Raw genomic sequence first — 19,200 nt, 5'->3', positions numbered from 1 at the left:
CTGTCCTAGGTATCTTTGGCATTCGTCTATAAATCCACATTTTGAAGGATTCAATTCTGTTCATACTTGATACTTTCAGTGTCCACACCTATGCATCATACAAAAGTTCATATCAAATATAGCGCTTATTCCCTCATAACAAACAAAAAAGATATAGATGGGCAGACACAAATATTTATTTACTAATCTCATTGATTTATCAACGTTCTCATCTTGAATTCTCATCTTCTAGCTCTTGTGACGCTGATGTTCTTTGCTATGTTATTTACTAAGGGTAAGTATTAAAGTCTCTGAAACGGGGGTAACTAAAACCAGTAAATAACTAAAGCGGAATACAATTATCCTTCACTATACCATTTTGCACCACAACACAGTTTATAGTAAAAATGGGTGTATCAATTTAGTTATACAACTCTAATATAATAGGAAACTGTAATTAGAAACTATTGATATAGAAACACCACATATAGATATAAGAACCTCAGAAATCACCACCATTAAGAGAAGAAGCAATCTATGCTATCAAAAACATAAAAGATGGTAAAGCTCTGGACCAGATTATGTACCTATCGAATTATTAAAACTCATTGACGAAAATGTTATTATTGATATAGGTAATGTCCTTTATCTAATATTTCAGACTGCATAAATCAAGTGTGTGTGAGACATACTTTCTTTTGCTCAGAATTTTCCCAAAGAACCAGTGATCCTCGGTCTCTCGCAAAATAAAAAATCAAAATAATATTTAAACATTTCTATTTTTTATTTTCGTTTCAAGGTTTTATTAAAAATGGTTTCACAGCATTCGTTTTAATATAATAAACACCCCTTGCAGATTTATCAACATGTTGTCCGAAAACAATTTCTTTTCCATCTAGCTTAGGAGTAACTGTAACAGAAAAGTGTGCATCTTCCATAAATATTGCTTCCCTAGCAATTGCTTTTGTAGCTACAGATTCTATAAAGTAAAGTGTGGATCTGGCATGGCTACAGTTACCTAAAACAAAGAGGTTTTATTATAATATTTTGGATAATATTAGTAACATTTAAAAATAACAGTTATTTTGACTTGCTTCCATAAAGTCATGATGTGAACAAGTCAAATCCCAGGCAACCAAACGACGTTTTTTTAACGTAGATAACACGCCATAAACATGACCAATTGACGTGTTTTTATGACGTAGTACCGACGTTGAAAATCACGTGTATTTGTCTCATCGATTTGACATCAAAAAGGTGACGACTTTTATACGTCGGTAAAATCACGTCTTTAATACTTTCAAAAAGTGACCTCTTTCAGATGTTTCAAAATAGGTAGTATAAAAAATAGGTAACATGAAACCCGTTCTACGTCCCATGTGTCGAAGCTATTATACTAAAATTTGTTTAAGATCATTTGTGCATTAGAAGCAACCTAACATTGATTGTACCAGCCCTTGCATTATAGAATTTTCACTATTTGTATAAGTATACCTACCTACTTACTGTGTCAAAACTGAAACAATATATATAAACTAATAAATAATTTATTAACAAATTATCCAGCATAATTAATGCCTAAATTAAACGCTATCCATTAAATCAAAAAGAATCATGAACAACTCATTTTGGAATACATGTATACCTACAGTAGTATCTGTAGTATCTATTTAATTAAACTCGATAACACATAATTAGTTCATTTACAGAAAATAAACATAACCTCAAACAGTTGTCAAGAATCATATTGCATTCAACTAACTCACTGAGCAAAAACGAATACAAATCTCTTAATTAACACGTTTCTTCAACTAAATATCTAAATGAAAAGTCTTATTTTATTACACAAGACACAAACCACGTACAGAAATTTCTTATGAACATTATTTAACGAAATTGTTTGGAGTAGATAATACAAACAAGCTCCTCCCAATCTTGTGACGTCAGACTTAAACTGTCTGAAATAAAAACGTTTTTTAAACGTATTTTAAACGTCATTAAACTTACGTATTAAAAATCACTTACAAAAGACGTCTATATGACGTAATTTTTAAACACGTGTATATATTCAACCAAAACTGACGTTACCTCGACGTTATATGACGTCACTTGGTTGCCTGGGATACGAGCTCAATGGTACCTAGAGCATATGAAACATTGGATATTTTAAACATCCATGTTTAAATTCACATCTTATTTCTATGTTCCTATGAAGGATTAATTGTACAGGGTTTTTACCCTAATATCTTTTACTTTGGTGGTTAGCATGTTAGATTCAAGCAAACACTGATGATGATCGGTCAACCGATTGAAAACTAGTTCTGTTCTGCGATGTAGCCCTGTATAGGGATTTTAATAAATATACCTTTTATAAAGGATTTTATGGTTTTTGTAATAAATGGTATACAGCCAACTACAGGAAAAATTTTTCCCCGTGGAGTTATTTTGACAGTTTCCACTGATTGTATTTAACCCATATACAGTGAGGAGTGCGATAAGAACCGGTAAAATAACGCAAAAGATGAAAAACATAATACGTTGTGAAATAAAAAGAGATGAAACTAGTAGATCTGTGAAATTATCGATATAAACCTATATATCGATAACCTATCGGAGGAGTTTGGCTACTTCCCCTCTGACAGGAGAATTTTATAAAATTCTCTTGTGACAGTTTGACTCCGATACGTCTAAAGGTGGAAAATTATCGGTATACTGAATTCGCTCTACCGAGATTCACTTTGACACATTCGGAATAGGAAACATACAACACAAAAATTCCTACCTCACATTATTAACTGCTAAAATCAACTTAATCTTTCATTAAAAAAAGAAGAATTATTAGAAATAGTGGGAGTGTCTACTAATCTCATAAAATTTTGTGGAGTTTATTTCTACAAAATATTTTTATTTTGTACAATAAATAATTTTCTCATTTGTTATCAATACATTATAATGGTTTAAATCATGATAATTATTGATTGGCGTAAGGTTTATGTTATTTTTATGTCTGTTTGCTATAGGGCTTTTCATTCACAGTCATTTGTTTCGAGCTTCTGTCATGTGTCACATAATATTAATATATCTACGTCTTACGTTATTGGTATATAACAATTATACAAACCAAAGACGTATGGCGTAGATATGTTAATATTATGTGACACATGACAGAAGCTCGAAACAAATGACAATCGATGAAAAGCCCTATTAATAATATTGGCTATGAGCAGATGCGTTGGTTGTGCAGTAATTTCCAGTCACTTCTGACAACTGAACTTTTAGACTAAGAGCCGCTATACGCTCTGAGCTTCGCTGGTGTCGCTCCTAGCGGTTACTAATTCAACTTTTACCGGTAATTTTTAAATTTACTATTTAATTGTTATCGCTTAATATTTACAACGCAAAAAAGTAATTAAATTGTAATCGATTTTTTTAAGATTTTTCTAATCATTTTGACGTTCTATTGATCTTCTTCTTCTTCTTCTTCTTTTATATAGGCAGTACTGCCTGTTTTTCTTCAACGGTGCCTTTCATTCTGCCCCTAAGTTGTCATTCCATCTTTTCCTTGGGCATCCTATACTTCTCCTGCCTAAAGGTGACTTGTCCCTGGCTATTCTTACTATCCTTGATTCAGACATCCTGCTTGTGTGCTCATTCCACTCTTCTTTTCTGTTCTTTACCCAGGTATTTATATTGTCTACTCCACATATGCGTCTGATTTCCTCACTTCTTACCCTATCCTGTAGTCCTTTTCCAGCAATCCTTCTTAAGATCTTCATTTCGTTGGTTTCCAGATGTCTTCGTGTTTTGCTTGTATCTGGTCTTGTTTCGGCCGTGTAAGTCATAACTGGCCTAATAACTGACTTATATATTCGGGCCTTTGTTTCCAATCTTAGGTGTTTGTTTTTCCAAATTGTGTCGTTTAGGCATCCGGCCGTTCTACTGGCTTTAATTATTTGGTCTTTTACCTCTTCTTCGATATTGTTGTCGGCTGATAGATTAATTCCCAGATATTTCAAAGTCATTACTTGTTGTATAATTTGATTGTCTAACTCCAATTTGCATCTTATTGGTTCTTTGGCAATTACTAAGCTTTTTGTTTTTTGGACTGATATTTTCATATTCATTTCTTTTGCGTTAATGTTGAACTCATGCAATAATCTTTGTAGGTCGTCTTCGCACTCTGCTACTAACACGGTGTCATCAGCGTAACAGAGTATTTTTATCTCTCTATTGCCCATTTTGTACCCTCTTTTTTTCTTCACTTGTTTTATTATTGCATCCAATATTATGTTAAACAGTAGAGGGCTTAGTGAATCTCCTTGCCGGATTCCTGTGTTTGTTTCTATGGGTTCTGTTATTATTCCATTGACTTTCATCTCTATTTTATTTCTTACATATATGTTTTCTATCAGTTTTATGATATCTAGTGGTAAGAAGGTGTATCACATCTTTTAATTCTATTGATAAAATTGATATGTTCTATTGATAAAATATCAATTTCTTACTTCGGATACTTTGACAATAATCGTGTAGATGGCGTAAGATTATAATAGATTATTTATAATTAGATATTACGAAACATTAAAAAAACTTAAATTCAGTATTTAAAACGTAAGTATATTTAAGGTAAAAATATATACCACAGCTTTGACCAACTAATATTGTTTATAATTAATGTTTTTAATTTTAATTTTAAATTAATCACTTTGACATTTATGTCAAATTTCCGGTAAACGTTTACAAACCTTACAAACTTGTCACTACTGGCGTTCGCGAATTTGTAAATATCCCCTCTACGTACGAGCTCACAGCGTATAGGTGAAATTTCTTAATCATTTTAGGCACGATGGGACCCTATATAGGACCCTTTTATAAAACATGCATATTTTTTTATAGACCCATAGGTAGAGTGTACATAACCTCAAAAAATTAAAAAATTTTTTTTTTCAAAAAAGGGTATAACTTTTTTTGAGGAATAGATGCAGGTCTAATTTTTTCTTAATCGTGTGTGTTTTATCAAACACTATATTTTTAATTTTTTCAGATTTTTCCGTAAGTCTCCCCACCTTCAAAAATCCGAAAAACTGTTTTTTGGGGGGTTTTGGGGGGTTTTCCCTATTTTATAGACTTCATAATATATCAAATCAATTTTGTTTTTATAGGTTATATGTAACTTGAAATAACTGAGTTCTTTAGAATATTTAAAAATCAGAAAAACACGTTCAAACCCCCCAAAACCCCATTAAAAAACAGTTTTTTGGATTTTTGAAGGTGACTAACGTTACAGAAAAATCTGAAAAAAATTAGAAATAGGTATAGTGTTTGATAAAATACACAAGACTAAGAAAAAATTAGATCTGCAGCTATCCCCAAAAAAAAAGTTATATACTTTTTTTCAAAAAAAAAATTTAAAATTTTTTTGAGGTTATGTACATTCAACCTACAGGTCTATAAAAAATAGACGTGTTTTATAAAAGCCTTAACTATGCGCGTGAATTTTTTGAAATTTTAAAATTGATTGCATCCCACCAAAAAAAAATAAAATCGAAAAATAAAGTTTTTGATGGTGGGGGCAGGGAGAAGGGGGTGGTGGGTTAAAATTACGATGAATCTTATGTCTTAATCGCATAAAACTTAAAAAAATGAAAAAAATTAAATTATGGTAATGAGGGAGGGTATTTTTTAATTTATGTATCCCGTCCATAAGTGGAAAGTTTGATGCGCCACTGTAGACGCATGTGCCACTGAAAAGTGACGGCACAGTGCTCAAACGTTTTCTTTTAGGTTCTACTATTTAAGTTAGAGGGTCCCGTCGTGCCTAAAATGATTAAGAATTTTCGGCTCTTAGTCTATTTCCCAAAAAGAAATTACTAACGTCAGTGTCAAAGTGAATCTCGATAGAGCGAATTCAGTATAGTAATTACACGAGAGCTCTAAAATTATCGACTTGTATCCCGAGTGACACTTTGACAGTTTTAATTTCACAACCCCAAGGGGAGTGAAATTATGCCAAGGTGTCACGAGGGTAGAACAATCGGTAATTTTTAAGAGTTCGAGTGTAATTCGGTAAGATTATTTCATGAGTAAAACTGCCTTTTAAATTATTTTAACTAATATTTTATAGATATCTTCGCCTGAGTATTTGCTAAACCTGTCCATGGTGTTTTATTGACAAGTTGTTAAACATTAATTATTATTAATGTCGCTGATTATTCATTTTTGCGTAGCAACGAAGTGCATTTGACGTAATACTTGACGGCGCCGGCGGGAAATTATCAAAAACAAGCTGAAACTGCGAGCATTATCATAACGAATACTTTGTTTTTTTAAGAATTTTAATTCATAATATGGAAAATTGCTGTTATGAAAAGTAGTTTAGAATTAATAATTATGTTTTAATGTGCAATTATATAATTCTAATTTAAATGTTATGAACTATAAAGGTAGTTTACTCTTGATCGAAATTCATATTTTTTATATACCTCGTATAAAATTAATAAAATTTTATATATGATGGTTGCATCATAAATCTTAGAACATAAAGAGCTTTTTATGAAAAATAACGTTTCTTGGTCAAATTAAAAATAAAAGAGTTATAAATGAAAATATTGTTGGTATCCATAATTTGAGAAAAATCTTAAAATCTTTTTTTCCATTAGAAGGATGTAATTGCACATATCAGACCATAATTTTTTATATCAAACAATATTATTTTATATACTGTCGGTTCGATAAAACTCAGACACAACTGGCTAGTGATTTTAGTCAATAATTTTGCCAATTGGGCAAAAAAATTATTGATTACTAATTAGTTAATAATTATTAATAATTAGTAATTTTGCCAAAAAATTCGTAGAAAACAAAAAAATTACCTACTAAAATCACTAGCCAGTGTTGTGTCGAGTTTAGCGAACCGACTATATTTTAATTTCATAGCAAATGGAATAGTACATTTATCATAATAGACTAAGAGCCGCTATAGGTGAAATTTCTTAATCATTAAATAGTAGAACCTAAAATAAAACGTTTGAACACTGTGCCGTCACTTTTCAGTGGCACATGCGTCGACAGTGGCGCATCAAACTTTCCACTTATGGACGGGATAAATAAATTAAAAGTTACCCTCCCTTACTAACAGAATTAAATTGTTTTTATTTTTTTAAGTTCTATGTGATTAACACGTAGGATTCAGCGTAATTTTAAACCACCACCCCCTTCCCCCTGCCCCCACCATCAAAAACTTCATTTTTCGTTTTTATTTTTTTTTTGGTGGGATGCAATCAATTTTAAAATTTCAAAAAATTCACACGCATAGCTGAGGCTTTTATAAAACATGCCTATTTTTTATAGATCCATAGGTAGAGTGTACATAACCTCAAAAAATTAAAAGGAATTTTATTTTTCAAAAAAGCGTATAACTTTTTTTGAGGAATAGCTGCAGGTCTAATTTTTTCTTAATCTTGTGTGTTTTATCAAAAACTATATTTTAAATTTTTTTCAGATTTTTCCGTAAGGCTCCCCTTCAAAAATCTGAAAAACTGTTTTTTGGGGGGTTTTGGGGGATTTTTCCTATTTTATAGACTTCATAATAGATCAAATCAATTTTGTTTTTATAGGTTATATGTAACTTGAAGTAACTGAGTCCTTTAGAATATTTTAAAATCAGAAAAACACGTTCAAACCCCCCAAAACCCCCTCAAAAACAGTTTTTTTTTGATTTGTGAAGGTGACCAGCGTTACAGAAAAATCTGAAAAAATTAGAAATATAGTGTTTGATAAAATACACAAGACTAAGAAAAAATTAGATCTGCAGCTATCCCCAAAAAAAAAGTTATATAGGTACTTTTTTCCAAAAAGAAAATTTAAAAATTTTTTTGAGGTTATGTACCTCAACCTACAGGTCTATAAAAAATAGACGTGTTTTATAAAAGTCTTAACTATGCTTGTGAATTTTTTGAAATTTTAAAATTGATTGCATCCCACCAAAAAAAAATAAAATCGAAAAATAAAGTTTTTGATGGTGGGGGCAGGGAGAAGGGGGTGGTAGGTTAAAATTACGATGAATCTTATGTCTTAATCACATTGAACTTAAAAAAATGAAAAAAATTAAATTCTGATAATGCGGGAGGGTATTTTTTAATTTATGTATCCCGTCCATAAGTGGAAAGTTTGATGCGCCACTGTAGACGCATGTGCCACTGAAAAGTGACGGCACAGTGTTCAAACGTTTTCTTTTAGGTTCTACTATTTAAGTTATAGGGTCTCGTCGTGCCTAAAATGATTAAGAAATTTCACCTATAGCGGCTCTTAGTCTATAAAGGGGAGGACGTATAAACTTTTTTTAAAGCTGTTAATAAATTTTTGCTTTTAAAATATACTCAAATTGTATTTTTGAACATCTTATTTATTTTCTATAATAATTAAATTCACTATCAAATGTCATTGATGTTTTATTAATACTTAATTTAAAATTTAGTTTGACATTCACGAAGTGTCAAACTCAAATGTAAATAACCTATGCTTTGCTTAACAAATCGAGATTAAAAAACTAGCCTACGATTTCAGCTGGACGTGTATAGGTCTGGATCCCGCGTATGAAAAAAAGTTGATTAATAGCAAGCTGAAAATTTGTTACTAGCTTAAGGGTGTCTAGTCGGATAATCTTTGATATATGGGAACACTGGAACAGGGGCAGTTTTAATTGAGGAACAGGTTAAAAATTTGGAACGGTCACACCACGAAAACGGCACATTTATTTTGTCCGAAAGAACAGACTTAAACTCTCCGAACAGAGATTAAACTCTCATGCAAAAATCAGACTGCTATTTTGAACCTGTCTTAATTCCTGTCATTTGACATATTCTACGTGTCCCATTTCATTAAAACGCCCATTTGGTGATAAATAGCAGTCTGATTTTTGCATGAGAGTTTAACCTCTGTTCGAAGAGCTTAAGAGCCGGTTGTTCGAACGCTAATCAAGAAGTTGATTATTATCAATCATTTATTGTAATCAATTTTCTTGATGGGAATCAAATCGCGACATGAAAAATACATGTAAAACACTAATCAGTTATTGATTGTAGGTAAAACAGTAATTAAAATATAGCCACAGCTCTTAAATTATTAAAAATTGCTTATTATTATTATTGATTTGTAAGTAAAAACAAGAAATTAACATCAGAAAGAGTTTAGTTATGTTTTATTTTAAATTAAAACCAAAATAATAAAATAAATCAGTCAACATAACCTCAAAATGCGACATCTGTCAGAAGTATGCTTAATCAAATATAATTGTAATTAAATATTTGATAATGATCAGTTTTGATTAGCGTTCGAACAACCGGCCCTAAGTCTGTTCTGTCGGACAAAATACACGTGCCGTTTTCGTGGTCTGGCCGTTCCAAATTTTTAACCTGTTCCACAATTAAAACTTCCCCTGTTCCTGTTTTCGCATATATCACAGTTTGTCCGACTAGACACCATTAAGCTATTAACAAATTTTCAGCTTGCTGTTAATCAACTTTTTTTTTCATACGCGGGATCCAGACCTAGTAGTGTGTCGGCACAAAATAATACGATTGTGACGTCACATTTTAGACTTTGAGGTCGATTATCTCGAAGACGGTTAGAAATATCGAAATGCCGTTTTCAGATTTGGATTCAGAAGAAAAAACTACATAAGAATACATCGATAAATCTGATCTGAGTATTGCAGGAACGGCAACGCAATAACACACACACTTTTGCAAATTTATAAACGAAATGTTTTCGTTGAAAATTCCCGCTGTAATTTTTATTCTTGTAGGTTTCTATTGGTCAGAATCTCTATGAATGAAATAATCAATATAATGTAAATTTATAGGATTCTATTAATAATTTCCCACCTCTACCTCTCCCATAAACTAATTACTATTCTCTCTAAAAAATTTATTGATACCTTGTATGGCGATTGTTTTATCCCTGAATGGCAGGTGTGGTTTTTCATGATACGTACTTTTCAACGCTTCTCATTTGTTTCGAGCTTCTGTCATATGTCCTATATTAATATTATACACGGATTATATGGCATATAACAGAAGCTCGAAACAAATGAGAAGCGTTGAAAAGTACACCATTATCAGATTAAAGAATGTTCGGCTTTTACAGAAATTACTTACTATCTTCTTCTCTAGAAGGACAACCTGGCTGGTGTTTACCTTCATTAGGATAGAAATCTACATGCCCTATAGGTGTGGTCACCCCAGAAAATTGAATATCTGTGTGTATAACATCAACAAAGTCAGCATCGTGATAGCTAAGTCTTTCTCTTTCAGACATATCCTGACGCATCCACATTGGACCTGCTGGATCTAAGGCTGTGATTCTTCCTACCTTTCTACCGCTTAGCTCTTCTACAAATTGACCTATATAACATGATAATTGTGATCCAAGTGAATGACCTAAAAAAGTTGATATTAGAACTATGTACCGGATGTCCCAATAAGAATGGCTCTCGGCCATATCTCAGGAACCGTTTATAGTAGAGCTTTGAGAAAAAAATATTTATAACAAAAGTTGCCTCAGGAAAAGCCTGGAAATTATTTTCATAATTGTGGGTGCACCGCTAGAGGGCGTAATTGAATATCAAAAATAAAAAAATCTAAATTTTACAAAGTTTTCCTAATGAAGGGGCACTGGAAATCCGATTATTGTATTCTTCATCAAATTCTGCGCATATTTGATTTAACAAGTTTAACTCTACCTTTGCAAATAAGAGGTGGGGGTGAGTGGGAACCTTGTTATGAAAAAATGGCTGTAAGTCCGGTTCTGCTAAATGAAATTTTGAAAACTGGGTCTTGTTGAAGACAGATCTTTTTCTTCAATGTAAGCGTGATAATTTTGAACCATCCTAATAAGTAATACGCCAGCTGGGAGGCGTTATTTAATTTTTTTCAGAAATCTAGTTTTCTTTGGAAAATATTAAATACAAGTATGCATTTTAATCATACTTTATAAAATTAGATTAAATTAGCAATAGAATAGCGAAAACCGCATGTCGATACCTTTTTTCTATCTCAAGATATCTCGAGAAACGTGTAAATTTTATACATAACTGTTACTATCACCGGTAAACTAAGTTAATGAAAAGTAGTGTGCTGTGGAAAAAAACAAAATAACATTTTCTAGATGTCAACGTATAAAAATATAATTAATTAAAACAACAATATAAAGAGAAACAATACTATTAAAATTAAATATAACACAGAACAAAAAGAACTACTTAGTGGACGACCTAAATATTCAAATTGTTGCTTATCATACACTACTCTAGAATACATTATCCAGAGAATACTAAACGCCATTCAAAGCATATCGAGAGCAGCAATTGAGACTGCTGTTCAATCTACTCTTGAAAGAGTAAATGTTTGCAACGAAAATGATGGGCAAAAATTTACATTTGTGTCACCACTAAATAGTTGTTTTTATTTCTTTGTAATAGGGCTTTTCAACGCTTCTCATTTGTTTCGAGCCTCTGTCATATGCCGTATAATCCGTGTATAATATTAATATACGAGATATGAACGAGGCTCGAAACAAATGAGAAGCGTTGAAAAGACCTAATATACGTTGACAGCTGGAAAATATTTCTTTGTTGTTTCCATAGCACACTACTTTTAATGAATTATTTCGTTTACCGGTGACAGTAACAGTTATGTTTTTAAATTTACACGTTTTGTAAGATATCTCGAGATAGAAAAAAGGTATTAACATGCGGTTTTCGCTATCCTGTTGCTAATTTTGCCTAATTTTGTAATATGGCATTAAAAATGAATGTTTGTATTTAATATTTTCCAAGGAACACTAGATTTCTGAAAAAAATTAAATAACGCCTTCTAGCTGGCATATTACTCAGTAAGTTGGTTCGAAATCATAACTTTTACATTGACGAAAAAGATCTGTCTTCAACAAGACCAAGTTTTCAAAATTTGATTAAGCAGAACCGGACTCACAGCCAGTTTTTCATAACAAGGTTCCCACTCACCCCCACCTCTTATTTCCAAAGGTAGACCTAAACTTGTCAAATCAAATATGCGTAGAATTTTATGAAGAATACGACGATCGGATTTCCAGTGCCCCTTTATTAGGAAAATTTTGTAAAATTTAGATTTTTTAATTTTTGATATTCAATTACGCCCTCTAGCGGTGGTTCCACAATTATGAAAATAATTTCCAGGCTTTTCCTGAGGCAACTTTTGTTATAAAATTTTTTATTTCAAAGCTCTACTATAAACGGTTCCTGAGATATGGCCGAGAGCCATTCTTATTGGGACACCCGGTACACTTGTACATAAATATCTGAATCGGTGAAGGTCATTTAAGTAGCAAAACAAGAAGAAGGGATTTCAGTTGAATGCGTTGGTTAAAAGAATGAAAAAAATATCCATTTAAAATGCATTTTGCACGAAATCAGTGATTTTGTGACATTGCCAGATAAGTAAAATCGTCAAAAGTTGACACCTGAAAGAGAAGTCGATATAATATAACAAACCCGCACACATTTGCTTCGTAGACCTAACAAAAGAATTAGACAGAGTCAAACTTAGCGATATATTACAGAAAATGAAACAAAAAAGGATACCGGCAAAAATTGTGGAAATCATAAAACAGATGAACAATAATAACACGAGAAAAATTAAAACAAACGACACCACTACGGCCAACATACTAACACCAGGAGAATCAGGCAGGGAGATAGCTTTAGCCCATTTCTATTCAATATGCCGATGGATAAAATGATAGAAGATGTGGAATCGCTACAACTAAAAAAGTTGATAATAAAACTATGTACACTTGTACATAAATATCTGAATCGGCGAAGGTCATTTAAGTAGCAAAACAAGAAGAAGGGATTTCAGTTGAACGCGTTGGTTAAAAGAATGAAAAAATATCCATTTAAAATGAATTTTGCACGAAGTCAGTGATTTTGTGACATTGCTAGATATGTAAAATCGCCAAAAGTTGTGAACCTGAAAGAGAAGTCGATAGAATATAACAAACCCGCATACATTTGCTTCGTAAACCTAACCAAAGAATTTTACACAGCCAGACTTAGCGATATATTACAGAAAATGAAACAAAAAAGGATACTGCCAAACATTGGGAAATCATAAAACAGATGAACAATAATAACACGAGAAAAATTAAAACAAACGACACCACTACGGCCAACATACTAACACCAGGAGAATCAGGCAGCGAGACAGCTTTAGCCCATTTCTATTCAATATGCTGATGGATGAAATGACAGGAGATGTGGAATCGCTACAAGCGATTAGCCCATAGCCGCATACAAGCTCCATAGCCGCATCTAGGCTATGGAACAGATGAACTGCGGCAAATATGCGAGAGAATGGATAGCCCACTTTTTCACGGACATTATGAAGACCGGTATCATACCACAGGAACTCAAACGCTCGAAGGTCATTGCCATATTAAAACCAGGGAAACCAAATGATAACAACCCTAAGAATTACAGACCAATAGCCCTACTATCGGTTACGTTTAAGCTTCTAGAGCGCCTTATCTACAATATAATTAGCACAAAGCTGCTTGACACAATACCGGTTGATCAGGCAGGTTTCCGACCCAAAAGAAGCTGCGCAGATCAGGTTCTTTCACTTACCACATATATTGAGGCAGGGTTCCAGCGAAAACTTAAAACTGCAGCCGCATTCATAGACCTAACAGCGGCCTACGATACAGTCTGGAGAGAAGGCATGATATACAAGCTCCTCCGTACAATCCCCTGTAAATCCACCGCTCGAATAATCAACAGCATGTTAGCCGACCGAACGATTCAAGTGGTCATGGGATCTGACATCAGCACCCCAAGGAAACTGAAGAATGGACTGCCTCAGGGATCTGTCCTGGCTCCTCTTCTCTTTAGCCTGTACATCTCTGATATACCAGAAACCAGATCAAAAAAGTTTGGTTACGCCGATGACTGGGTCCTTGCAACAAGGTGTAAGTCATTTGAAGAAACAGAAGAAATCCTCACGGCGGACTTACACATAGTGGGAAAATATTTCCGTAAATGGAGGCTCCAACCAAACGCTACGAAAACAGAGGTTTCCAGTGTTTCCACCTAAATAACAAGCTTGCAGGAAGAATACTCAATATTCAGTTCGAAAACACCACACTCGCCTACAATAAAACACCAAAGTACCTTGGGGTGACTCTTGACAGAACCCTATCATTCAAGGAACATCTGAAAAAAACAGCCGAAAAACTTAAATCCAGAAACAACATCATCCAGAACCTGTGCGGCACAATTTGGGGAGCATCGGCTTCCACCTTGCGATCATCTGCCTTGGGCCTAGTCTTTTCAACTGCGGAATACTGCTATTCAGCATGGCTTAACACCCCACATATACACAAAGTAGATGCCCAATTGAATAATACAATGAGAATGATTGCTCGAGTTATCAAATCCACCCCTACGCAACGGCTCCCAGTACTGAGCCACATTCCACCACCCAAACTACGACGCGTACACGCACTCACTAGTGAGTACAGAAAGATAGTAGATAACGAGAACCTGCCAATCCATCAAGATATAGATGCCGCCAACGGTAACCGTCTACGCTCCAGACGACCACCAATAAAAACAGCAAAGGTTGCTGTGGAGGGTGAGTTCAATTTAACGACAACATGGACTCGAGAATGGATGGAACAACAAAATAGTAACTTACCCTGCATCACACAAAAACCACCAGGCTTTGACTTACCACGCAACACATGGTCTATGCTGAACCGAATCAGAACCCAACACGGCAGATGTGGTTACATGATGCACAAATGGGGTAAACGACCATCCCCACTCTGTGACTGGACAACCACAAACCATCTATCACATTACAGAACAGTGTCCCACAAGATTATATCATGGAAGGTCAGAGGATTTCCTGATGGCGACTCCAGAGTCGATAGACTGTGTAAATAAGTTAGATGTACGTTTGTGAACCTATGTATTGTCTTATACAAAATATATGTAAATGTAAATGTGTCAGGTGCCATACGCTAAATAAATAAATCGCTACAACTAAAAAAGTTAATAATAAAACTATGTACACTTGTACATAAATATCTGAATCGGCGAAGGTCATTTAAGTAGCAAATCAAGGAGATGGGATTTCAGTTGAATGCGTTGGTTAAAAGAATAAAAAAATATCCATTTAAAATGCATTTTGCACGAAATCAGTGATTTTGTGACATTGCCAGCTATGTAAAATCGTCAAAAGTTGTGACACCTGAAAGAGAAGTCGGTAGAATATAACAAACCCGCATACATTTGCTTCGTAGACCTAACAAAAGAATTTGACAGAGTCAGACTTAGCGATATATTACAGAAAATGAAACGAAAAATGATAACGGCAAACATTGTGGAAATCATAAAACAGATGAACAATAATAACACGAGAAAAATTAAAACAAATGACACCCCTACGGCCAACATACTAACACCAAGAGAATCAGGCAGGGAGACAGCTTTAGCCTATTTCTATTCAATATGCTGATGGATGAAATGATAGAAGATGTGGAATCGCTACAACTAGGTTACAGACTCGGTCACAGTAGAGTCAGTATAGTGTGCTATGCGGGGGATGCAGCCCTGATTGAAGAGGATGAGGATAACCTACAAAGACATCATTATCGATTCTACCAAGCATGTCGACGACACAACATGAACATATTCACGCAGGAAACAACATGCATTACCATTGAGAAATATCCAATTAGATGCAAGCTCGTGATAGAGGGGAAATCCATAGAACAGCTAAACCAGTTCAAATAATAATACACACACCGGCAAAATTAGCCGTACACCTTAAAAATGGGACATGTTTGATGGCTCGAATTTCCTAAACCTGTTGTCCGATTTGAGTGATTATTTTAGTATGTTATAGCCTTATTATTTAAGAATATCGGTGTAATAATATTTTTGCTAGACAGGTAAATGTAATTTTATACCGGGTGTAACAATCATACTGTGTTTTTTTCTTAAAGTTCGGAACACCCTGTGGAATATTATAGCATATATAAAATATTGAAATTAAAACTCAATTATAGCCTTAGGCTTTCTTAACATTTTCTTTTTCGATTCATTTGCTTATGTTGGAAAATAAAAAAGTTATGGGCTTTAACAACTAGCCATGTTTTTCATCAATAAATCCTCATAGTAAGGGAGGAAAGTATGCTAAATTTGCAGTTACTCGAGCGTTATGGGGACCTATAAGATTGTGAAGAGTGGGTGCTAAAACCAAAAAAAGTTAAGATAAGTTTTCCATAAAGTGTGGGACTCTCCATTTTTTAATTTAATTTTCCATTTCCACCAATCGTTTATTCCGATTATAGCGCCATCTATCCATAATTGGAAAAAATGTTGCGAATCAAAGTTGCTTATTTTTACGTCAAGAATCCAAATCTGCAATAAAAATTGGGGGCTCCTATTTAAGATTTTAAAGTAACCCCCACCCCACCTACGTGGGGGGTCGTGTTTGGTGCCATTAGATAGATTTTTGAAAAATATTAAATACGTGTATTTTGCAGTTTTACGATCTGGCGTTCATTTCGCGAAATATCGTATTTAAAATTTTTAATTTACCCCCACCCCTCTCTGTGGGGTAACGTGTTTAGTATTATTCGATAGATTTTTGAAAAATATTGAACACGTATTTTTTAGTTTTTCAATCTGACGTTTATTTCGCGAAATACTCGCTTTATTTGTGAAACTTTGTGACTCACCCATTTACATCGACGAAAAATGAACATCAGATCGAAAAACTGCAAAATAAACATATTCAATATTTTTGAAAAATCTATCGAATGGCACCAAACACGAGCCTCCACGGAGGAGGGGGTGGGGGATTTAATTTAAAATCTTAAATAGGAGCTCCAATTTTTATTGCAGATTTGGATTCTTTACGTAAAAATAAGCAACTTTTATTCGACACATTTTTTCGAATTATGGATAGATCGCGCTATAATCGGAAAAAACCGATTGTTTCAAATGGAAAATTAAATTAAAAAATGAAAAGTCCCCCACTATATGGAAAACTTAACTTAACCTTTTTCTGGTTTTAGCACATACTTTTCACAATCCAATAGGTCCCCATAACGCTCGAGTAACTGCAAATTTAGCATATTTTCCTCCCCTACTATGATGAGGATTTATTGATAAAAAACAAGGATAGTTGTTAACGCACATAACTTTTTTATTATCCCACATAATTAAATGAATCGAAAATTAAAATATTAAGAAGCCTAATTCTACAACAGAGTTTTAATTTTAATATTATACATATGCTAGAATATTCCACAGGGTGTTCCAAACTTTAAGATAAAATCACAGTATGATTGGTACACCCGGTATAAAATGATGTTTACCTGTGTAGCAACAGTATTATCACAACGATATTCTTAAATAATAAGGCTATTACATACTAAAAGAATCACTCAAATCGGACCACTGGTTTAGAAAATTCGAGACATCAAACATGTCCCATTTTTAAGATGTTCGGCTAATTTTGCCGGTGTGTGTATATAGATGTAGATTTATCAAGTTATCATGATCCAGCCAGAGACCTAAGAGGACAAATAAACAAGGCTGCAGTCATATCCGGATGTTTGAGAGATGTGGTCTGGAATAAGCCATTTATGAGAATGGACGGCAAAGTTAGAATTTATAAAACTTACATCAGACCTGTCGTGACCTATGGTATTGAATCAAGAGAAGACACCAATAAAACCAAATGCATGCTACGAACAGCCGAAATGAAGACACTAAGAGCAATTGCAGGGAAGACAAGAAAGGATAGAATACGAAACAACATCATCAGGGAATAGTGTGACTGTGTGACGTGCAAGATGTAGTAAGATGGGGTAGGCAAAGACGAAGAGAATGGTTCAGTCATGTAAAAAGAATGGAGGAGCACATACTACCAAGAATTGCGCTAAAAGGAAAAACAGCCGGCAAGCAACTACCGGGTAGACCACCAAAAAGATGGAGAGATATGGCAGTCTACCTTTCAATAAATACTTCAACGTCGGAATTAACTGTTCGACAGATTTACAACAAATAAAAGAAGAAAAATAAGTCAAAAGTTGTTTATTTAATATACATTTAATGTTTTTAAATAAACATTACTATTACAAGGGCCGTGAAAAATAGGACATACCGTACACAGTCCCGTGAAATTAAACACAGTTTTGTGAAATTTAAGCAGAGCAGAAGAAACTTTTACTGTGAAACAGGTGACAAATAAAAAACCAAAAACCTTTGAAGCTGGATTGATCTGGCAACATCGCGTAACCAAAGTTTTCGACTACTCTGACCTTCGCGGTTTCAGATGTTGCTGTCGACTTGTACCGATACCAAATTCTTTTCTGTACCTATTAGATGCACTTTGCTCAAATTAACTTTTGAAGCAATCAAAAACTGAGCGATGAATTTTCCTACAGGTTTGCAATTGGCACTTGACACTTGGTAAGTGTTATTTCCAGCTTTACTCCAATTTAAAAAAATTATATTATGGGAGCCTTGTTTAAAATATTCATCTCTTAGTGGTCTGTACCATGGTGACGTATCATCTGTAGTCCATCCGTGCATTATTAGTACAGTTGGTATGTCTTTTTCCTTGATTATGGAGTTAGATGTGTCTTTATTTACAATCTGTCCTTCTGTAGGGGAGGAGTTTTTAAATAGGGTGTATATTACATCACTATCTTTAGCATCGGCTTTGAAAAAATTTACTCTTGGTAGAGATCTGTAATAGGCCTTCTTTTTGTCATCTGTAATAAACAAAAATAATATGATATGTAATTTACAAATTGGATAAAATAATAAATAATGAAATAACATTGCAAGGAAATCGTTAAAACGCCCTCGTAGGGCAGCGTCCTATTGATAGGACACTAAAATTTTTATTTTTTTCAACCAGCAGCGGCTTAAATTTAAAAAATATTTACCCTGTATATTTTAGGCTGTAGTAAATTGAATTATACATTTTGTTTGATTATACACCAATTCAATAAAAAATTATAAACCTTAGACAAATTTGTCGACCTTGTCTAGATTTACACATTTGATAATAAAAGTTTCGGCACTTTTTTTATCTTTCAGTGGGTTATTATTGTTACAGTTGAGTCCGCGAGTCTTTACCCGTGCGTCATTAATATCTG

The 19,200-nt window shown here is 33.7% G+C and overlaps 1 protein-coding gene across 2 annotated transcripts in view; it reads right to left on the bottom strand.

Moving 5' to 3' along the window:
* Positions 1 to 739: 739 nt before the first annotated feature.
* The window catches only part of LOC114337795 (lipase member H-A-like), a 36,765-nt gene continuing 18,304 nt past the window's right edge, over positions 740 to 19,200 (bottom strand). For both annotated transcript variants that reach the window (XM_028288329.2, XM_028288330.2), the window contains exons 2-4: positions 18,412 to 18,810; positions 10,137 to 10,418; positions 740 to 997 (exon numbers count right to left, since the gene is read on the bottom strand). In XM_028288329.2, coding sequence (XP_028144130.2) covers positions 774 to 997; positions 10,137 to 10,418; positions 18,412 to 18,810 — 905 coding nt within the window. In that variant the 3' untranslated portion in view covers positions 740 to 773. The remainder of the gene's footprint in view (positions 998 to 10,136; positions 10,419 to 18,411; positions 18,811 to 19,200) is intronic.

The sequence above is a fragment of the Diabrotica virgifera genome, chromosome 3, assembly GCF_917563875.1.
Source record: "Diabrotica virgifera virgifera chromosome 3, PGI_DIABVI_V3a".
Taxonomy (NCBI): Eukaryota; Metazoa; Arthropoda; class Insecta; order Coleoptera; family Chrysomelidae; genus Diabrotica; species Diabrotica virgifera.
Note: the sequence above shows the minus strand (reverse complement) of the source record. Positions and strands in the feature narration are given on the sequence as shown.